This window comes from Panthera onca, chromosome D2, assembly GCF_046562875.1.
Source record: "Panthera onca isolate mPanOnc1 chromosome D2, mPanOnc1 haplotype 2, whole genome shotgun sequence".
Taxonomy (NCBI): Eukaryota; Metazoa; Chordata; class Mammalia; order Carnivora; family Felidae; genus Panthera; species Panthera onca.
The window spans coordinates 57,798,815-57,822,789 of NC_138349.1; the positions used below are offsets into that span (position 1 = coordinate 57,798,815).

Consider the following 23,975-nt stretch of genomic DNA (forward strand, 5'->3'; position numbering starts at 1 on the left):
AATCCCAAGCAGGCTCCATGCTGTCAGCAGAGACCCTGACACGGGGCTCGGATTCACAAACTGTGAGATTATCACCTGAGATGAGATCACCTGAGCCAAGATCAAGACCCAGACACGTAACCTACTGAGCCACCCAGGTGCCTCTCCACTATAGTATTTTTGATGAATTCTAGTCAGTATTCCAAAATATCAGGCTCTGAGTAGCCTCTCAAGGCCAATTAATACCTGGATTACAGAGAACTCGCCAAGGTTGGCTTGGATCCAGTCAACCACAAAAGAGATCATTCCTTTCCTGCTGCGATGTCAATAACTCTATCTAGATACCTAAACAGAGTATCTTTACTGTTTGCTATATACCAGTACCACTATCTGTTTTCATCACATTCTTTAATGCCTTTTGGGCATAGATATCCATGGGTAAATTCCCTAATACATTTCTGATAAATTTTGTCCACATTCTAATAAGCAAATTCATCCATAGTTAACACATTTCACATTTCTATCCATTCAAATGGATAATTTTCCAAATGGTTTTTTGCTTTCTACATAATTATTGTATTTTTTTTTTTTTTAACCAGAAAGTGACCACCACTGTATGAAGGCACAACACAATTACACTGTCACTGTAGCAGAAACCCATTTTGTCCCCTTGATCTCAGGTAAGGCTCTGAGTTGTGGCCCAGAGACTAAGGCCTTGGAAATTTTCCCCCCAACTGAAGCATAGGGAAAGTTGAGACTCTTGGGGCTGCTGTGGTCTTTGGCCCTGTGTCCAAGTTTACTTGTCTCCACTGGTGCTAAAGATGGACATTAAAATTTACCAAAAATGTGAAAGCATCAAATGGCTTTCCTCTTGAGTCTACCTTTGGCAGTCTCCAAAGCTTTAGCCCTCCACAAAGGTGCAACTCCATATCCTGCCGGTCTTAGGGTCTAGAGACAGTGGCCCAGGGGCACACAATCGGGATATTCTCTGTGAATCATGCACCTGTGCAGAAGGTGAGGTGCAGTTACAAGTGACACACGCAGTACCACCATAAGCTCTCGGAAGGCAGAGAGGGCAGGTAAAAAGGACATGAGCAACATCTGTCCGACCTAGTCCAGCCCGTGAAGTTCAGGGTGTTTATGTTTCTTTTGCTTTCCACTTACAGTAAGACAATGTTTTCCAAGGAATTAACTACTGAAGAGTGAACTATTTAGGTTTCACTCTGCTGAAACATGAAAAGTCCTATGTTAGCTCTTAACTTTGCCACCATGATTCTGGAATTCCTTGGGACACAATTTGTTCAAGGTGTTTATATAAGCTGTATCAATTATATAAAAATATTCTTCTATCTATAAAATTTATTGTCATCCCAAATCTGGTGTTATTAGATAAAAACCAAATCACCTCTGAGATTTTAAAAGGCTATTAAGTGAATGTTAGTGAGAAGTTAATTCTAACTTTATGCTGAGCTATTCCCCCTTGATCACTTCTATAGATTGTTTACAGAAGGCATTCCAAATATTCTGAAATATCCTGTAACATTAATTCTCTGGTCTGCATTCAAATTTTTATGGTTTTACCTTGCTATTTTCAGACAACTAAGGCCTAAATCTTTTTTTCTCTAATATACAGTTTTGTTCATCTAGATTCTGAAGTTAAATTTTATCAAGAACAATAAAGATGCTGGGATTATTTGTACAATATACTTCTACTGTCCTGTGATGGTTCATTATCAATTTCATCAGAAATAGAAGCAGGAAGTTCTCGGGGGTACCTGGGTGGCTCAGTCAGTTAAGCGTTTGACTTTTGGCTCAGGTTATGATCTCACAGCTTGTGGGTTTGAGCCCTGCATCAGGCTCTGTGCTGACAGCTCGGAGCCTGGAGCCTGCTACGGATTCTGTGTCTCCCTCTCGCCCCTCCCCTGCTTGTGCTCGGTCTCCCTCCCTCTCTCTCAGAAATAAACAAATATTAAAAAAAAAAAAAAAAAAAAAAAGCAGGAAGTTCTCCTTTACTAATATAAGATCACTGATACCAAAGAATCAGCACTCTTTTACCACTTTAGAGGATGTTTTGCATTTTATAATAGGATTAATATTATTTACTTCATCAGTAACATGATCCATTTATTCAAGCTATAAGACTTTATGATTAAGGTTATAGAATTGTTAGGATGAAAGGCAAGAGCACCTCAAACTTTCTTAAAGTGGCATACAAACGACTTCAAGTTGAATAATCCTACAGTTTCTGAATAAACACAGATTCATAAGAAAATATTAGTTATCTCTAATTCCAAGTTGTGATGTAATAGGTTGCTGTTGGGGATCAGACCAGGTGAAATATTTAAAAGTATGTGGCTGAGGGCCACCTGAATGGCTCAGTCGGTTAAGCATCCAAATCTGGCTCGGGTAATGATCATAGTTTGAGCCCCACATCATGGTCTCTGTTGTCAGCACAGAGCCTGCTTCAGATCCTCTGTCCCTCCCCTGCTCATGTTCTCTCTCTCTAAAATAAGTGTCCGACTTCGACTCAGGTCATGATCTCTTGGTTAGTGAGCTCGAGCACTGTGTTGGGCTCTGAGGAGCCTGACTGAGATTCTGTGCTTCCCTCTCTGCCCCTCCCCCACTTGTACTCTCTCTCTCTCAAAAACGAACATTAAATTTTTTTTAAATTAAAAAATAAACATTAAAAAATATGTGACTGAACAGTAGTATTTTGAGAGGAATGAAAAATGTACCTACATAAAGTCTAAGTGCCACTTAAAAGATTTTTTGTGTTACTACATTTCTACTTTGACTTAGGCAAATTTCAAAAAGCACCTGAGATTCTTAAAATTTCAATTGTTCTACAATGACTGAATCAAACAATAGAAATGCAAAAACAGGGGCACCTGAGTGGCTCAGTCAGTTTTAGTATCTGACTTCAGATCAGGTCATGATCTCAAGGTTCATGAATTCCAGCCCCAAACAGCCCAAAGCCTGCTTTGGATTCTATGTCTCCCTCCCTCCGTCTCTATCCCACCTCCGCTTGCACTCTCTCTCTCAAACATAAACACACACACAAAAAAAAAAAAAAAAGCAAAACCAGGGGGCACCTGGCTGGCTTCGTTGGAGGAGCATGTGACTCTTGACCTTGGCCATGAATTCAAGCCCCACATTAGGTGTAGAAATTAAATAAAACTTAAAAACAATGCAAAAACAGGTATCTAGAACATAAAAAGGATGGGAAAATAAAACTAAATGTTTTCATAGTCCTGCTTTATCATTTTTGTTAATTTTTTGATTTGGTCAAGGTCAGATGACAGTACAAAGATAGACTATTTACTTCTGAATAATATTCAAAGCAGTTATCTATTTTTTAATGTTTATTTATTTTTGAGAGAGAGAGAGAGAGAGACAGACAGACAGACAGACAGAACATGAGTGGGGAAGAGGCAGAAAGAGAGGGAGACACAGAATCTGAAGCAGGCTCCAGGCTCTGAGCTGTCAGCACAGAGCCCCATGAGGGGCTGGAACTCATGAACCCTGAGAACACGACCTGAGCAAAATTCAGATGCTTAACTGACTGATCCACCCAGGTGCCACTAATGTTTATTTATTTTTGAGAGCAAAAGAGAGACAAAGCGGCAACAGGAGGGGGGCAGGGAGAGAGGGAAACACAGAATCCGAAGCAGGCTCCAAGTCCCTAGCTGTCAGTAGAGAGCCTGATGCAGGGCTCAAATCCACAAGCTGGGAGACCATGACCTGAGCTGAGGTAGGACGCTTAACTGACTGAGCCACCCTGACACCCCCAACGCAGTTTATTTTTTAATTTTAATTTTTTACAAAGCAGTTTAGAAAGGAAAAAATAGGTCCCTTCTCTTTCCTTCATTTTCTCTAAAACCATTTTTTTATATGTAACTTGCTTTTCTTTTTTCTAAATGATCTCACTTTCCACTTCCACTGAATTTATAAAAAGTTTAATACAATTTAAAGATCTACACTTTTTCTTCATTCTCCCAATATTACTGACTTAAATATCTGGGAAAAATAAGTCTAACAAGTGGACTTTACAATGATTTTTCTCATTTACAAACATACTCTATTAAAGAACTATACTGTTTATTTTTATTATTCTTTAATTTAAAACAGTATTTATTTTTGAGAGAGTATGAGCAGGGGAGGGGCAGAGAGAGAGAGAGGGATAGAGGATCCAAAGCTTACACTGTGCTGACAGCAGCAAGCCTGACATGGGGCTGGAACCCATGAACCATGGGATCATGACCTGAGCTGAAGTCAGAAACTCAACAAACTGAGCCACCTAGGTGGCCCCTTTTAGTCTTTTAGTTGAAAAACTTTCCAACTACTCAGAAATGTTTCATTTTACCTTAAAAATGGAGAAATGTTTATTTTATGATAGAGAGTGAAGAAGGGAGATACAGAGAGTGAGAGAGAGAGAATCTCAAGCAGGCTCTGCACTGTCAGCACAGAGCTCAACTTAGGATGAGATCATGACCTGAGTGGAAACCAAAGTCAGATTTAGCTTAACTGACTGAGCTGAGCCACTCAGGCCCCTGGAGAAACATTTATACGGTAACAGTAAAATTATGGATTAATCATTAATTGTTCTTCAAAGAAGCTCAACAAACCCTAAGACCAGAAAGAGCAGTTTAAAACAAAAATCAGTTTGAAAGAATTTCAGGTATTTTAATCTATTTCTTAATAAGAGCCACGTGGATTCAATTTAGCTTAAGACACATATAATATGGCACTTACATTCTCATATTAATCTATTTGGAACACCTTGCCATTATCCTAGCAAAATAAGGCAAAATGAAATAAAATAACCCTAATATGGCATATATTTCTATGATAGAGAAACATTCCAGTAAGGGTTAAATACAAAAAAAACCCCAACCATCTGCTAAAGATGTGATTTAATTTTCACCAGTGTTAAAAGACATGTCATTTAATCCTAGATTTTTCTTTTCTTTTTTTTTAAAGATTGTTTGTTTATTTAGGCAGGCTCTGCACCCAACATGGGGCTCAAACTCATCACCCTAAGATCAAGAGTCACATGCTCTAGTGACTGAGCAAGTCAGGCACCCCTCATCCTAGACTTCCTTTTTTTCCCCCCAAGATTTTATTTTTAAGTAATCTCTACGTCCAATGTGGGGCTCAAACTTACAACCATGAGATTTAAGAGTCACATGCTCTACCAACTGAGCCAGCAGGTACCCCTCCCGTATTTCTTTAGACCAGAGTTTCTCAACCTGCATACTGACGTTTTGGGCTAGATAATTCATTGCTGTCGGGGGGGCTATCCTGTGCAATGGAGGATGTTTAGCATTTAACAACTAGATGCCAGTAGCATTCACCCAGTTGTGACAAGGAGAAGTGTTTCCAGACACTGCTAAATGTCCTCTGGGACAGATGATAGGATATCCCCTGTTAAGAACCACTGCTTTACAGTATATCACATTTCCTATGCTTTTCACTCAACGGTTAATCAACTCTTATATATTCACTTAAATTCTGAAGGAAGTACACAGACTAATAAAAAAATTATTTTTAATTAAAGAAGGCTTAACTTAAGACATCATACTGACATCTACTGGCTTGGTACTAAACTGTACATTTGACATATACTGCATTTAAAAAAAAAAAACCCTCAAAATTAAAATATAGGTGCTATTTTGGGAAAGTAGAACAATTAACTGAAAGTAGTAACATTAACATCAGTACTGTTCGTTTTTTGTAAGTCTAACATATAATAACAATGGTAATGGTCTATTATTTTCTTAATTTTTGATGTACTGTCTTTTGGATAATTGAATTTGTAATGAATGGCTTAGAGACTGATAATTAAAGGGATTTTTTTAAACAAGTAAAAAAGTATGGTTCAAAACCTTGCAAAAAATTAAGCAGCATGCTATTTTATGATTTATACTGAAATTTTAGAAGACTGAAAAATTTTTATAAAAACCTAATAATGGTAGTTCTATAAATAAAGTTACAATTTTCTAGATATTTTAATAAAAGACATTTGGTAATTAAATACTACTATCAATTAAATTGATGAACTTTATTGGGGTTAAAACTATAACAAAGTTCATCCTAAAACATTTTGCAATGCAAAATTATTTCACTCAAGGAGTGTTTAATATTTGAATGCCAGGAATTACAAGCAATTTTCAAAAGCAGAGACTCTTCACATTCATAAAACTTTATACATCATTTGAACTAACAGATATTTATACTACTAAAATCAAACATGCATCACTTTCAAACATTCTTGTATCATGATTTTATATATTACATTATTTAACACCGTTCCTCACTGCTACATGTATTTATCATACGCTTGCACCATTCTCCTTGGATTTCTGATCTTTATCTTCATTCTTCACGTTATCCTGCAACACAGTAGACAAACAGATTTTATTAGATTCTCTTAAATGTTACTTTAAAAGTAAACATTAGTAAACAGATACTCTAAATAGTCCATTTTACCATACATAAAAAACTGACTCAGGGGGCAACTACGAAAGAAAGCTCTCAATTCTACTATGCAGAATGATTTCTAGTATGTGAGAAAGCTATCTAAGTCCTAAGAAATTTAAAGTTCTTAGGAGTAAGAGCAGTATATTAGGAACATAGCAGTACAGTAGGAATTTTTACTCCTTGTTCTGAGTGACACTGAGGATATGGCAGATCTCTCAATTACTGAAATTATTTTGTAATGGCACTGAGTCACAGATTTGTCTTTTAGTGACAAAGCACACATAAACCACATTGACATTTGGTAATTAATTTCAATTAAGTTCTAGAAAAATAAATCTTTTGGAAATTGCTTGTAATTAATCTAACAAAGGACAGAATGATACCATTATTTAAGCCTAGAAAAACTACTAGGAGCTTAAGAATATTAAAATTTCCAAACACAAATTTAAAAGTTGAAATAAACTGAAAATACGAAAGTACAAAACTGCTAACCTTCTTCAGAACAGTGTGGATTTCATCCATTACTGTAGATAAGTTTCTGATTGTCTTACTGAGTTGGTTTTCAAATTGCAAATTCATGTTTTCTGTAATCTTTAAGTTTTCTTGTAACTGACTAAAGTCCTTTTTAACTTCTCTGAGTTCACCAGAGAGGCTTTTGTTGGAATTCTCCAAATTTAATATGGTTTTTTCATCCTCATCTGTTAAAAAAAAAAAAAAAAAAAAAAATTATCACCTTTCCCCTTTAACATCCCCAATTTAACTTAAAAAAATTTTTTTTTTTAATTTTATTTTTGAGAGAGACAGAGTGAGAGCGAGGGGAGGGGCAGAGAGAGAGGGAGACAATCTGAAGTAGGCTCCAGGCTCTGAGCAGTCAGCACAGAGCCCGATGTGGGCTCGAACCCACAGATCATGACCTAAGCCAAAGTCATATGCTCAACCGACTGAGCCACCCAGGCGCCCCTCCCCCAAATATAACTGTGAAGTTAAAAGTATAATGGGGCCCCTGGGTGGCTCAGTTAGTTTTGCATCTGACTCTTGATTTTGGGCTCAGTCATGCTCTCATGGTTTGTGGGTTTGAGACTCCTCCTTGGGTTCTGCATTGACTGTGTGGAGCCTGCTTGGCATTCTGTCTATCTGCCCCACCCCACTTGTTCTGTCTATCTCTCAAAAATAAATGAACTTAGGGGCACCTGGGTGGCTCAGTCCATTAACCGTTCAAGACTTGATCTCAGCTCAGGTCATGATCCCACAGGTTCATGAGTTCCAGCCCCACAATAGGCTACATGCTATCAGTGTGGAGCCTGCTTGGGATTCTCTCTCTCTCTCTATCTCCCTCTCTCTGTCCCTCCCCCACTCTCTCTCTCAGAATAAACTTAAATAAATAAATAAACTTAAAAAAAAAAAAAAAGTAGGGGTGCCTGAGTGGCTCAGTCGGATAAGCAGACTCTTGATTTCAGCTCAGGTCATGATCTCATGGTTCCCTTAGATCAAGCCCCACACTGGCCTCCATACTGACAGTGTGTGGAGCCTGCTTCTGATTCCCTGTCTTCCTTTTTCTGCCCATACCCAGCTAGTGCTCTCTCTCAAAATAAGTAAACAAAACAAAACAAAACAAAACAGGGATTTAAGGAGGGGCACCTGGGTGGCTCAGTTGGTTAAGTGTCCAACTCTTGATTTCGGCTCAGGTCATAATCTTACAGTTCATGGGTTCAAGCCATGCACTATCCATGTGGAACCTACTTGCGATTCTCTCCCCCATCTTTGTCTGCGGCCCCCTACCCCTGCATTCTCCCCCTCTCTCTTAAAATAAAATAGATGATTGATAGATAGATGGATGGATGGATGGATGGATGGATAGATAGATAGATAGATAGATAGATAGATATGCCTGGGTGGCTCAGTTGGTTAAGCATTCAACTCTTGATTTCAGCTAAGGTCATGATCTCACTGTTAGTGAGGTCAAACCCCACATTAGGCTCCATGCTGACAGCATGGAGACTGCTTAGGGTTCTCCCTGACCCTCCCCTGCTTGCATGTGCTCTCTCTCTCAAAATAAACGAACATTTAAATAAACAAACAAATAAATAAAAGATGCAACAGAATAGGGATGCCTGCCTGGCTCAGTTGGTGGGACAGACAACCCTTAATCTTGGGGTTTTAAATTTAAGCTCCATGCTGTGTAGAGAAAGACTGTTTAAAAATAAAGTCTGAAGGGTTAAGGGGCACCTGGGAGGTTCAGTTGGGTTAAGTGTCCAACGATTCTGTCTCCCTCTCTCTCTCTCTGCCCCTCCCCTGCTTGTGCTGTCTCTCAAAAACAAATAAACATTAAAAACAAATAAAAAATAAAGTCTCTCCAGGCTCTGAGCTGTCAGCACAGAGCCTGATGTGGAGCTTGAACTCAAGAACTGCAAGATCATGACCTGAGCTGAAATTGGACACTTAACCAAGTGAGCCACCCAGGCGCCCCAAAAATAAAGTCTTAAAAGATTCAACAGAACAATAAAGGAATCTAAGAATGCACATGAAAATCAAAGATTCTTCTACAGCTAAGCAATGTTGTAGTTTTTATTAAAGTGGTCAAAAGTAAGTTACATTATGTGCCTACTCTAAAAGGCAAAGGATGGATATGCACGTGTATGTAAGTATGTATACATATGTGTACACACATAAATCCCAACAGGGCGTTAAAAGTACCAAAATACCCAATGCTGTTCCTTACCCGTTTTTTCTTCTAGCAATTGCAGCTTCTGTTCTACTTCAGCTCTTACTTTTTCACTTTTTTCCAATTTTTGCAAGAGGCTTCCTACATCTACCATTGCACCATTGTACACGATAAGACCAACATTTTCTTCCACATCCTTTGGTTCCTGTTTTACTGTTGGTGTTGGAAGTAACAACCTGTTTCCTATTAAAAAAAATTTTATCATTATTTTTTCTTCTTTAATAACATAATTATAAAATGACATAATCGTAAAATAATACACTCAAACCTAGCATATCTTCCTGCAATGCTTCAGACTCTTCATGGTTTTCTTCATCTTTTGAAGTGTCTGTTAATTTCCGGTAAAAGCAAGATTCACGGAGTACTACTTTATTCAGAAGTTTCTTTACCTGTTATTCAAGCAAGTAAACAAGTTAAAAAGAATATGTTTTTGATTTCCTTAATTGTGTTATTTTCACATATGAGGAACATCAATGGCATCTGTGTTCTTAGTACCTCTCCCTTTGAAACACTTCTGCTTTTTTTATAACTGTCTTCCCCATAAACCTAAAATTCAAATAATCTTTTGAAAAAATTTGTTAAAAAAGAAAAAGTATAACACTGATAGAAACACTAACACATACATTAAGGTATATGTACAAAGATATGACAGCATATAGCCTGTAATTCTAAAACATGGAAACCGCCTAACAACAGAGACTACTTAAAGGAAATTAGAGTATATCTATGTTACAGAATGCTATGTAATCACAAAAAGAAAAAAGTGGGGTAATTGTGTGTGCCTGGGTGGCTCAGTCAGCTGAGTGTCAGACTCCTGAGTCTGGCTCAGGTCATGATCCCAGGGTCTTGGGATCATGACCTGTGTTGGTCTCTGCACTGAGCATGGAGCCTGCTTATGATATTCTCTCTCCACACCCCCAACCCCCTGCTCACACACACTCTTTTAAAAAAAACAAAAACAAAAACAAAAATAAAGTGGGTCTCTATTTTCGTGGCAGAATGGCCACTATACATCGTTAAATGAAAAAAAGCTGTCCAGGGGCACCTGGCTGGCTCAGCTGGTAGATCATGGAACTCTTGATCTCAGGTTGTAAGCTCAAACCCATGGTGGGTACAGAGGTTAGTTAAAATCTTGGGAGGGGAGGGGAAGGGTAGGGGAGGGGAGAGAAAAGCTGTCTATCAATAACGTATAAAATGGTTTCATGTGTTGTGTGTATCTGTGTACACACAGATCGTATGTACACGTATACGAGTTGCTTACAAAAAGATCCAGAGAACCATATATGAGGCCAGAGGTGTAGAAAAAGCTTTTTTTTTACTTCACACATTTCAATATTTCTTGACTGTATTACTTAAAATGGCTTTTCATTTTAAATATTCACAAGACAGATTACCTGAGCCCGAGAAAGATGTAGTCCAAGAGTATAAAGTATTTCTTCCAAATCCTTTTCAAGAAGGTAACCACAATGGCTTTGATCAAAATAAACAAATGCCATTAACAAATCCCTGTTAATCGTGATCATCTGAGTCTTTTCTTTTTCCTAAAGAAAATGCAGAAGATAACAGCGAAAAGTAAGAAACTGAGTGTGTGTCTATATAATAGCCAAAATCTGAAAAGACCTTTGTCTCATGTTAGAAGTTAAAATGAGTTGATCTGGTTTATGTGTATGGGAGAAAGGAATAAGACATACCAGTTTATCTGACATAAACATAAATACCAAAATACAACTCGCTGAATTTTGCTCCAAGTGGTAATATATACATATACAAGGATGAATAAACTTCATGTGTTATGCTTAAGTTTGGATTATGTGAGTAATGGAAATTACTATATTATAAAGAACACAGTATCCAATAAATACCTTATCTTTAGAGGGTCTCTCCTTGCAGTACCTGTTGACATCTCTTTTGTCATCTCGTTTGTTTATTTCTTCCTCATCCCTATCTATAAAATCAGAACAACAGCAAAATACTCATTAATACAGATATTTCCAACTATTACAGAGGCCAAAGATAGTTTTGTATTACTTACTAACTTTCAAAAGACATAAGGGCAAAAAAAAATTATATGAATAAAAATGGTTTGGAATTCATAGGAAAGAATTATGAAGAAAAATGGGTGCCTGGCTAGCTCAGTCAGTGGAGTACGTGACTCTTGATCTCAGGGTTGTAAGTTTGAGCCCCATGTTGGGTGTAGAAATTACCTAAAACATTAAAAGAAAAAAAAAAACTATAAAGAATAATAAGAAGAAATGTATAAAGAGGCTAGAAGGAGGAAAAATTTAACTTTATTAAATCAATTAACTTTGTTCCATAAAAATTTGGAGGACATAGTTCAAAAATGAATGTTTTATATATAAAATTAGAAATTATAACACAAATTTAAACAAAGCGAAATATATTTTCTAAGAATTAAAAGGAAAAATATTCAACACAATAAAACTAACTGCAAACAGATTATTGCAAAATAAAACGTGAGCATCTGAGATGTTAAGATAATTTTAGAAGACCTGACTAACAGTATTAATATCCAGAATTTGCTGACATTTACATATCTATTCCACAGTAAAAGATGGGAACTTGGATAAATCATTCTTTTTATTTTAAAAGATTTTTTTTTTTTTAATTTTTTATTTTTTAGAGAGAGAGAGAGAGAGCACGAGCTGGGGAGAGGGGCAAAGGAAGAGTGACAATCTCAAGCAGGCTCCATGACCAGCACAGAGCCTGATGTGGGGTTCATGACCTGAAAGGAAATCAAGTTGGATGCTCAATGGACTGAGCCACCTGGGCGTTCATTCCATTTTAATTTTTTTAAAAAGATTTTATTTTTAAAAATCTCCATACCCAACTATGGGGTCTGAAACCACAATCCCAAGATCAAGAGTCACATGCTTCATCAACTTAGGCAGCCAGGTGCCCCTGAATTGCACACTCTTTTAAAAAACTTTATTTATTTATTTATTTATTTTTAAGTAATCTCTGCACTCAACCTGGGGCTCAAACTCATGACCGAAAGATCAAGAGTCGCATGCTCATGACTGAACCAGCCAGGCACCCGAACTGTACTCCAAATTTTACATGAAGGAATTACATAGTATGTGAATTATATCTCAACAAAGCCATCATTGTAAAACATAAATAGGCAAAAGGTCTAAAACTGGACTGTGGTGATGGTTTCAAAAAAAGTTACTAAGAATGATTAAATTGCACATTTAAAAAAAAAATTTTTTTTTTAACATTTATTTATTTTTGAGACAGAGAGAGACAGAGCATGAGCGGAGGAAAGGCAGAGAGAGAGGGAGACACAGAATCTGAAACAGGCTCCAGGCTCTGAGCTGTCAGCCCAGAGCCCGACGCGGGGCTTGAACCCACAGACCGCGAGATCACGACCTGAGCCGAAGTCGGACGCTTAACCGACTGAGCCACCCAGGCGCCCCTAAATTGCACATTTAAAATGAGTTTTGTAGTATGTATTAGCACCTCAACAAACTGTTTAAAAACAAATGTGTCCTTGGAACCATACTATAGTACAGAGCAGTTCAGTTGCTTTATTAGGTTTATTACTTTATAGGGTAAACTAATTTACTGCTAAGAGCTTCAGTTTCCTCTATCATAAAATACCCTCTGAGTAGAACTATAATTACAAATAATTTTTATCAAGAGTATATCATATACTACACAAATGTTAAATTCCCTTCCTTAATATTTTATAGACATGATCCACCTTATTTGAGTATTTAACTTGAAAGCTGTCACTTTGAAAATTTTGACTCTCCTGGAACTTAGATTTTTTAAAATAACTTTAAAGAGGGGCACCTGAGTGGCTCAGTCGGTTGTGTCCGACTCTGGCTGTTCATGATCTTACAGTTCATGAGTTCGAGCCCCACATCGGGCTTGCTGCTGTCAGGTGAGAGCCCACTTTGGATCCTCTGTCCCCCCCCCCCCCCCCCGCCCTGCTTCCCCACTGGCTCTACCACAAAAATAAAGATAAAAAAAGAGTTGGACACTTAACCAACAGAGCAAGCCAGGCACCACAGTGTATTGGTATTTTAAAGGACACAGTTGACAGATACCATCAAATTTGTGTCCAGAAAAAGTGCAACAATTTAAACTGACCCCAAGAGTGATGAAACAACTCTTCTCTTTACCCTGGTTAATATGACCTTTTATTAAAAACTTACTTTCATCAAATTGATAGGAAAAAATAGATCTTATTGTTATATGCTGATTACTAAGATTTAACACCATTTTAGACATTAAAGGACATTGGATTTTCATTTTTAAAAAAATTACCAATTCTACTTTACCACTGGAAAAAGAGTAGTCTCCCAATAGGTTACTTGATAGGTTAATGAAATATAAAGTATAAGGGAAAAAAACCTTATATCATAAACAAGCAGCAACTGGAAATGCAAAGAAAACCAAAAAAGAACGATAATCCGGGATTACATCACCCTATTTGGCTTTGCAGTTAATGATATTCATTCAACAAATATCTATTGGAGACTATTTGGATGTTGAGACTATTCCAGGAACTTGAAATAAACATCAGAAAAGAGGAGACAAAAACTGCTCTTCTATTTTTTTTTTAAGATTTTATTTAAAAATTTTTTGGGGCGCCTGGGTGGCGCAGTCGGTTAAGCGTCCGACTTCAGCCAGGTCACGATCTCGCGGTCCGTGAGTTCGAGCCCCGCGTCAGGCTCTGGGCTGATGGCTCGGAGCCTGGAGCCTGTTTCCGATTCTGTGTCTCCCTCTCTCTCTGACCCTCCCCCGTTCATGCTCTGTCTCTCTCTGTCTCAAAAATAAATAAAAAAAAAAAAAAAAAAAAATTTTTTTGAAGATTTTTTTTAAAGTTTATTTTATTTTTAAACATTTATTTTTGAGAGTGTGTGTGAGTTGGGGAGGGGCAGAGAGAGGGGAAGGACAGATGATCTGAAGCTGGGGCTTGAAACCACAAACCACGAGACCATGACCTGAGCCAAAGTTGGATGCTCAACAGACTGAGCCATCTAGGCACCCCTAAAGTTTATTTATTTTGAGAGAGAGAGCACACACACGCACACAGCGAAGGGGCAGAGAGAGAACTCTAAACAGGCTCCGTGCTGTCAGTGCAGAGCCCAGCATGGGATTCAAACCCATAAACTGTGAGATCATGACGTGAGCCGAAATTAAGAGTCGGATGCTTAACTAACATAGCCACCCAAGGTCCCCTTTTAAGATTTTATATTTAAAATTTTTTTCAATGTTTATCTCTGAGAGAGAGAGAGAGCACGAGAGAGCGCTAGAGGGGGAGGGACAGAAAGGGAGGGAGACAGAATCCAAAGCAGCCTCTGCGCTATCCACATAAACCCCAACATAGGGCTCAAACTCCCAAACTGTGAGATCATGACCTGAGCAGAAGTTGGGGTGCTGAACCAACTGAGCCACCCAGGACCCCCTTAAAATTTTACTTTTAAGTAATCTCTACAACCAACATCGGGCTCAAACTCAAAACATGCTCCACCAACTAAGCCTGCCAGGCATGCCAACACTGTTTTTTGTATGTATGTATTTGTTTTTTAAATTATTTTTTTTTTTTTTTGAGAGAGAGAGAGAGAGAGCAAATAATCCAGTGGGGATGGGCAGACACAGAGAGGGGGAAAGAGGATGTGAGGTGGGCTCTGTGCTGACAGCATCGAGCCCAATGTGGTGCTCGAACTCACCAACTGTGAGATCACGGCCTGGGCCAAAGTTGGACCCTCAACTAAGACACCCAGGTGCCCCTATATGTATGTATTTTTATGTAAGCTCCTTGCTCACCTGAAGCCCAAATCAGGGCTTAAACTCACAACCCTAAGATCAAAACGTGAGTTGAGATTGAGAGTCAGACACTTAACCAACTAAGCCACCCAGGCACCCCCTTAACAATTTTATTCTTTTTTTTCTTTTTAACATTTGCTTGTTTATTTTTGAGAGAGAGAGTGCACGCGCATGCAGCGGGGGAGGCACAGAGAGAGAGGGAGACATAGAATCCAAAGCAGGCTCTAGACTCTGAGCAGTCAGCCCAGAGCCCGATGCAGCGTTCGAATCCACGAACCGTGAGTTCGTGACCTGAGCCGAAATCGGACGCTTAACTGACTGAGCCACCCAGGTGCTCCAACAATTTTATTCTTAAGTAATCTCTATACCCAATGTGGGTCTCAAACCCACAAGCCTGAGATCAAGGGTTGCATGCTCTACCGAATGAGCCAGCCAGGTGCCAAAAAAACCTCCTTCTTTTCCTTACTAAGAGCTCATATGTATTCAACTAGGAAAAAGTAAGTAAAATAAGTAATTAGTGTTAAGAAAATAGGTTTAAAGTTCTATAAGTAGAACAGAATAAGGAAGGATGAGGAATGGGTACTGGTGGGGAGGACTACATTTTTTTTTAAAGAGGGCTGAGTGCAGAGTAGGCCTTACTGAGAAAGTGATAGCTGAACAAAGACCACAAATGTGAAGGAGTCAGGAAGGCAGATCTCTGGGAAAGAGTGTGCACATAGAAGGAACTGCCAATGCAAAGGTCCTAATATGGGGGCATACACAATGGGTTCAAGAAACAGGATCCATTAGGTGCAATGTGCAAGTAGAAAGAGTGGTAAGAGATGAAATTACAGACTTGATGTGGTAGAGCCTTAGACAGATGTCACTGTAAACACTTTGGCTTTTAACATGGAGTGAAATGGAGACCCACTGAAGGAGTCTGAAAACAAATAAATCAATAAAAGAAATGAAATGACTTAAATTTTACAAAGGTAATTCTGTCAATTGTGTTGAGAAGAGACTTTATTTATTTTTTTTTTTTTTAATTTTTTTAATGCTTATTTATTTTTGAGAGAGACAGAGAGCAAGCAAGGAAAGGGCAGAGAGAGAGGGAGACACAATCCGAAGCAGGCTCCAGGCTCTGAGCTGTCAGCACAGAGTCTGACATGGGGCTTGAACTCACGAACTATGAGACCATGACCTGGGCCGAAGTTGGACACTCAACTGACTGAACCACCCAGGCGCCCCGAGAAGAGACTTTAAAGGAGAAGTGAGCAGGCCAGGAAACCAGACAGGAAGATATTTATTTATTTAAATCTTTATTTATTTTGAGAGTGAGTGAGCAAGCAGGGGGTGGGGGGAGGCAGAGAGAGGGAGAGAATCCCAAGCAGGCTCTGTGCCACCAGCGCAAAGCCTGACTCAGGCTCAATCCCACAACCCAGGAGATGATGACCTGAGCTGAAATCGAGAGTTGAAAGCTTAAGCAACTGAGCCACCCAGATGTCCCCAGATAGGAGATTTTTAAAAATAAACTATGCAAGTGGCAGCTAGGTGGCTCAGTCAGTTAAACATCCAACTCTTGATTTTGTCTCAGGTCCTGATCCCAAGGTTCATGAGATAAAGCCCCATGTGGGACTCTGCACTGACAGCATGGAGCCTGCTTGGGATTCTGTCTCTCTCCCTGTCTCTGCCTCTCCCCTGCTTGTGCTCTCGCTCTCTCAAAAAAAAAAAAAACAAACCAAACAAACAAAAAACAAACACTTGGGGCATCTGGGTGGCTCAGTCAGTTAAGCGTCTGGTTATGATCTCACAGTTTATGGGTTTGAGGCCTGCGTTGGGCTATGTGCTGACAGCTCAGAGCCTGTGGTGTGCTTCAGATTCTGTGTCTCCCTCTTTCTCTGCCCCTCCCTTGCTTGCTCTCTCTCTCTCTCAAAAATGAATAAACATTAAAAAAATAAAAATAAATAAAAATAAACTAGGCAAGAGAAACATCGCTTGGATTAAGGTTAGATTAGTGGAGCTGGTAAGATATGGTCTGCTTCTGGATTTTTTTTTTTTTTTTAACGTTTATTCACTTTTTGAGAGAGACAGAGTGCGAGCAGAGCAGGGGCAGAGAGAGAGGGAGACACAGAATCCGAAGCAGGCTCCAGGCTCTGAGCTGCCAGCACAGAGCCTGACACGGGGCCTGAACCCACAAACTGTGAGATCATGACCTGAGCCGAAGTCAGATGCTTAACCAACTGAGCCACCCAGGCACCCCTGGATGTTTTTAAGATAGAGAAAATATGACTTCCAGGTAGGTTGGAAATGGCATATGACAAAAAAGAGGAGTTTAGGAGGATTCCTAAATTTTAGCTTGAGCAATTTAAAGGATGAAGTTGCCATCAAATTAGTGTAATAAGGCTGAGGGTGGAAGGTTTTTTGTTTTCTTTTTGGTAAAGGGGGAAAGCAGGAGTTCAGTTTTAGATATGTTTATTTTGAAATGTCAGATAACTTAATGGAGATACCAAGTAGGCAGCTGATAGGGAAATATGGGAGAGAGGTCTGAACTAAGACATACCTTAGAGAACAGTCAGTATATAACAGTACTTTATATATAGTATATATATAAACAGTATATAACAGACAGTACTTTAAGCTAGGAGAATGGATGAGAAAACCACCAAGGTAATTATATACTAGAATAAAGAAGACAAATAAGGATTGAGAGCCAGAACATTCTGACACAGACAAAATAATGAGAAAACAGTTTAGTGATTTAATTAAAGCAGTGATAGGACCATACTGGAGAACGGGGCAGGGGGGGTGGGGGGAACCAGGACAATAAAAAAGGGCTAAATTGGACAAAGCAGGTTATAGAAGATAAATGAAGCAATACTGCTATTGAGATTATTAGGACAATTAAGACTAGATATTAGGTGGTTAAAGTAGAATATGATGTTATTGTTAATTTTCTTAGGTAGGATTATAGAGTTATGGTTAAGAGAATATCTTTTCTTAGGAAAGTTGAAGAATTCCTACTTTCAAACGGATCAGAAACACACAGAAGACAAAATATTCACAAATGAATGAATTGTTGGATATGGAGTGTTTGATGCACTATACTCTCAGCTTCTTTTATGTTCAAATATTTTCATCAACGCAAAGAAAAGTAAAATGCTGTGGTAGCAAGAAAAGGTAGAGGCAAACCAAAAAAATACCTTAAATAGTAATAATCCTCAAGAAAATATATATTATAAAAAATCTCTATCCTAAAAAAGGATCTTTAGGGGCACCTGGGTGGCTCAGTTGGCTAAGCATCCAACTTCGGCTCAAGTAATGATCTCACAGTTGTTGAGTTTAGCCCGCTTCAGGTAATATATGTGCAGCATTCCCAGGCAGTCCTAAGTGTCCTACAGAAAAACCCTGGGTTGAACATAAAGGGGGTCTGGGTGGTGTTAACAGAAGGGAAGGCAGAGCTGGTGCAAATGGCCATGGAGAAAGCTGACTTGGCTTGTGTAGCACAGAGAAGACAGCTGGTTTATTCCATGACTGCTTGTCCTAAGCAGAAAGTGCCTTTCAGGATCTATTTTTGGAGGTTTATTACATATGTCTGGTTCTCAATTCCAACAGTTTAGTAAGATCTAAATAAAATTCTAGACTCTACTTAAAAAAATTCCTCTCATCTATTAATAATATCAACAGGTTTTTACTAAAAAATATTTTACTGTTTCTAACAAAGAAAAAATACTAAAATTCTAGATTGTGATTACATAAAGTCAACAAGCAAAAAATATAGTTCATCCAAAGGAGAGATAAAGAAATTTGAACCGTACCATCTTCTTCATCCTCAGCTTCTTCTGCTTCCATTGGATCATACTCATCCTGATTATTATCTTCTTCAGTTTCATCATCATCTTTAGAATCATCTTTTCTTTTATCTTCTTTCTATAATTTAAAATGTCTTAAAATTAAACAAGATATCTGACCAAACGTTAAATGACTAAAACCAAAAAGCATTAAATTCGTTAAATTTACTTGAAAAAGATACTATAAAATCTTAACAATACACTTTAAAAGTAAACTACCATTCACAATATATGTAAATAAACCACTATGCTATACACCTTAAGTTATAAAAAAGAAATAAACTACCAGAAACAAGATCTAGATGTTTACAGAGGCTTAATTCAAAGAATTAAATTTCTAATAATACAGTAAAATCTTTTAGTTTGGCCTTTACATTTCACTATCATGATGAAATTCATCATCATTTTTATACTCTAGAAGACTAAATGAAAACTTCTAAATCAGGTTGGTGGCCATGGAAATAATTACAGACCTTCCTTTCATCTCTATCTTCTTTTTTATCCTTATCATCGCCTGATTTTCTCCGCTTGGGTTTTGGTTCATCAGTTTCATCATCTCTATCTTCTTTTTTATCTTTTCTCTCATCTTTTTTGCTTTTCTTCTCCTTTTCTTTTTTGTCCTCTTTCTCAGGAAGAGATAATAACGATTTGTATATTCTGACACCAAAATCTCTTTGAAGCATTTCATTGAAAAGTTCTGCAAACAATGAAACCTATAAAAAGATACCAAGAGTAACGCAACTTTAATAAAAATACTGAATACATCCAGCACAGTAATTTATCAAATAATGACTTGCCACATCTAACAATTAACATTCACTAATAATAGAGTTGTAATAATTGGTGTCAATGATGTTGAAGATTCTCAAAAGACTCAAAAACTCTTATGAATACTGTATAGTGTACTTTTGGCCAAATTTAGAAAAAATAGTAAAACTGTACCATAAAAAATCTGAAAATGAGTAGAAAAAAAGGGTTTCTACTATTTTACACAGCAATTCATCTTCAATGATTAATGAATTTTATTCATTTACTCAGCAAGTTTTTCTGAAATGCCTACTATGTAACATGGACTATTTTAAGCATTGGTGATATAGCATTAAAGAAAGCAGACAAAAATCCTGACTCTAATGAGCTAATAATCAAGTGGGGAAAAGTAAAAGATAACCAAACCAACATCAAATGTTTAAGCAGGATAAACACAGAGAGAGTAACAAAATGTAATATAGTCAGAGAAGGCCTCTCTGAAAAGTGAGCTGAAGGTGGCAAGGGAATGGGCCATATAAATATCTATAAAAGCATTTCAGAAAAGGGAGACCAATTCAGAATTCTGAGTAGGGAGTATGCATTATTATTATGCAAGTGTCCATGTATACCGACATACTCATGAACCTAAAATTATATAATGAATTTTCTACATAAAGAGTTCTAAGGAAGGGGCATCTGGCTGACTCAGTCGGTAGAGCACACAACTTTTGATCTCGGGCTTGTGAGTTTGAGCCCTCCACCAGGGGCAGAGATTACTTAAAAATATTAAAGAAAGAAAAATTCTAAGGCTAATTGTTTCTAATAGATTGAAAGGGTCCAGGACTTGAAATGGTTGACCACAGCTCTAAAATATGTATTCTTGGGGGGCGCCTGGGGGGCTCAGTGGGTTGAGTGTCTGACTTTGGCTCAGGTCAAGATCTTGAGCTCCATGCGTACAAGCTCCAAACTGGGCTTGCTGCTTTCAGAGCAGAGCCCACTTCAGATCCTCTGTTCCCCTCTTTCTGCCCTTCCCCTGCTTGCCCTCTCCCGTTCTCAAAAATAAATAAACTGAAAAAAATAATAAATAAATAAAATAAAATACATAATCTTGGGGTGACTGGGTGGCTCAATAAGTTAAACACCTGACTCTTGATCTTGGCTCAGGCCATGATGTCATAATTCATGAAATCAAGCCCCACTTGCGGCTCTGCAATAACACTGCAGAGTCTGCTTGGGATTCTCTCTCCTCTCTCACAAAATAGACAGACTTAAACACATACATACATACACACATAATCTTATACAATGTGTTCAGTATATTTGACTATTTTTCTGATCATAAAGGATAATATAATGTATTTAAATTGATCTTATAGTCTATTTTCTTTAATTCATACCCAGTCTTAACACATTTTAAGAAAACAGAAATCTATTATCTGTAAAATGACCACTAAGATGTTGAAAACTCCACTTTCTCTTAACCATTAGTGTAAACTAAATAAGAAAAATAGCAAGAGGCATATCTTTTCCTAAGTCTTCTCTTTTCTATTACCTAGAGATAAAAAGTAATTCAAAGGCGTTAAATAAGAAGCCCAGACCAGTAACTAGAAGAATAGAATTAATTTTTTAAAGTTTATTTATTTATTTACGTAATCTCTACACCCAATGTGGGGCTCGAACCCACAGCCCTGAGATCAAGAGTTACATGCTCTTCTGAATGAGCCAGTCAGGCACTACCTAGAAGAGCAGAATTGAAACTGAAAGAGATAAGCCTAGAATTAATATTAAATCAAAGATTTATAATTTTATGATAAATGCTTTTTCTTATAGAATTTTTAAAGATTTTACTACCATTTAAAATTTTTTTTTAATGTTTATTCATTTTTGAGAGAGACACAGCATTAACGGGGGAGGGGCAGAGAGAGAGGGAAACACAGAATCCAAAACAGGCTCTAGGCTTTCTGAACTGTCAGCACAGAGCCTGACATGGGGCTTGATCTGACGAACCATGAGATCATGACCTGAGCTGAAGTCGAATGCCCAACCGACTGAGCCACCCAGGCGCCCCATTATTAGCATTTTTTTAAGTAACCTCTATACCCAACACGGGGCTCAAACTTACAACCCTGAGATCAAGAGTACCACGCTCCATCAAATAAGCCAGCAAGGTGTCCCTCTTACAGAATATTTTTTAAAAATTCATGTACCAAAATGACATCTGCATTGTAAACAGATTAAAAGGAAATTATTAACCCAGAAGATATGTTAGGTGAGGAGGAAACAAAGAAAGGATCATTTTACTAATGAAGGGCTATTTCACAAATTGCTTTGTTTCCAATAGAATAGCATTAGTTTAAGATCCATGGACACCATCAGTCAGATTTACATTATATATTGTATAAGCAATATACAATACCAAAGGCTAATTTTTTCATTTACTTATTCAAATTACTACTAAGAGTTATATTACTATCAAGAGTTATATTTATGGCAACTAGTAATAAAAATAAAATCATATAGCCATGATATTTAAAAACATTTAAAAACACTATATTTAAAAACACTAAAAATTATAAATATTTTACTATTTGTAACCTTATATCACGACCATTAAGCATGGACTTTGTGTTTTATAATTGCCTCAGTAATTCTCTGTGTTTGTAAATGTCTCTAGTCTTAAGTAATTCATTTTAATCTTGTGGACAAGGATATCTTAGGTCAATTAAGTATGACTGACTTTTCCAATATAATTTATAAAATAAAACAAAAACAAAAAGACCAATGTGAAATGTGTTAAGATACAATAATTGAATACAATTATAATTTTTCACAGGCTATTAAGAAATTAACATTTTTAAATATTTTACATTGTTTTACTTAAAGAATGAAGCTATCACTTCTTTAGGGATAAAAATCTTCAATTACTTTGAAAAATAAATATGTTGTAAATCTGCTGTACAATAATGGTAAAAAAGAAATAGATTCATATTGAAAAATAAATATCAAGTATTTTTTATCTTATACCTCAATTACAAGTAAAATTTTAAATCCTATTAAATGAGATTTTAATTATAGAGTAAATAATAAAGCATTACTTCATTCTAAAGGAAGCAATTAGACATTATGTATCATGTGTCCCCTGTAAGTCTGATAAAAGAACACACCACTACTTACGAAGTAGTTTTTTAAAAAAATAATTAAATCAGAATCTGATTAAAACTTCAGATCCATCTATTAATTCACAAGAAATACAGAGGCCAGAGGAACATTTAAACAATCCTACAGGAATGCAATCAACAAAAAGGAGTCATTTAGAAAAATCAGCTGCTGTCTCCACCCCCACCAAAGAATAAAATTGCAAGGAAAAAACAAAAACCCAAAAACAGAATCCATGAAAAAGGCCATCAAAGAAATTTAAGAGATATATTAACCAATCAAAACGTATGTACCTTATTTAGATCCCAATTCAAACTTAAAACATTACCTCGAATGAATGTTCTTTATTATCCTCTAATCTGTAGTCCAAAAGTACACTCAAGGACATAATGCTACAGTCAAACTTGCCACTTTTTGCAGCCCAGTTTGGATGTACTATGATGGCTGGTTCATCCGGCAAAATGTATCTTCTTTCCCGACGCTGGCGTTCCATTTCTTCTTGACGTTTTCTTTCTTCTTCCTACATATTTGAAATTTTAAGTGCTGGTTATATCTCCACATACCATATATATATATATTAAATGCACATCATGGAAAGAAAAAGGGCAAAATTCCCATGACTCCTTATGGTGATTATGCCAAACATAGGGCTGGAAGAAAGTTCAAATTTACTAAAGACAGCAGTTTTTATGGCTCCTACTTTTCTTTCTTTTCAGCTTCTCAGCATAAGAAATTGTCTTCTAAGGGGGCTGGGGGGACACCTTTATTAACATTATATAAATCAGGGTATTTGGAAAATAGTGATGGTAGCATAGCTTCTGGATCTTCTTGAATCCCCACATTAAAAAAGAATAATCTATATACCAAAACCAACATCCAAGTACACTCACAACAAAACAAGGTGAAATGGTATCCCCATAACCTCCAGTATACAAGTGGGTAGAAAAAGTCACAAGAGCCAAAAGACCTATATGTTACTGGCATTTGTATAGAGAGAAAGCAAAAGGAAACAATGGAGTTGTATGATGGATCTAAGAACAGGAAAACTAGGGAGGAGGAGTTAAGATAGAAGAGTAGGGAGACCCCGAGGCTTGTCTTGTACCTTGAACACAGCTAGATAAATAATAAATAATTTTGAACACCCAAGAAATCTGAGGAGAAACAATGCACAACTAGACATGAAAAAAACACCACGTCATGAAAGTTCAGCTGAGGATCTAAATCCTCAGAACCAAGGGAAACCCCAAGATGGAGATGTCCTTGCC

The 23,975-nt window shown here is 37.3% G+C and overlaps 1 protein-coding gene across 3 annotated transcripts in view; it reads right to left on the reverse strand.

The window, feature by feature from the left end:
- Positions 1-6,019: 6,019 nt before the first annotated feature.
- CCAR1 (cell division cycle and apoptosis regulator 1) overlaps positions 6,020-23,975 on the reverse strand; it is a 64,440-nt gene continuing 46,484 nt past the window's right edge. For all 3 annotated transcript variants that reach the window (XM_078434319.1, XM_078434320.2, XM_078434318.1), the window contains 9 exons: positions 23,039-23,230; positions 19,281-19,520; positions 18,775-18,886; positions 11,044-11,126; positions 10,576-10,722; positions 9,450-9,570; positions 9,179-9,364; positions 6,952-7,157; positions 6,020-6,371 (listed from right to left, as the gene is read on the reverse strand). In XM_078434319.1, coding sequence (XP_078290445.1) covers positions 6,312-6,371; positions 6,952-7,157; positions 9,179-9,364; positions 9,450-9,570; positions 10,576-10,722; positions 11,044-11,126; positions 18,775-18,886; positions 19,281-19,520; positions 23,039-23,230 — 1,347 coding nt within the window. In that variant the 3' untranslated portion in view covers positions 6,020-6,311. The remainder of the gene's footprint in view (positions 6,372-6,951; positions 7,158-9,178; positions 9,365-9,449; positions 9,571-10,575; positions 10,723-11,043; positions 11,127-18,774; positions 18,887-19,280; positions 19,521-23,038; positions 23,231-23,975) is intronic.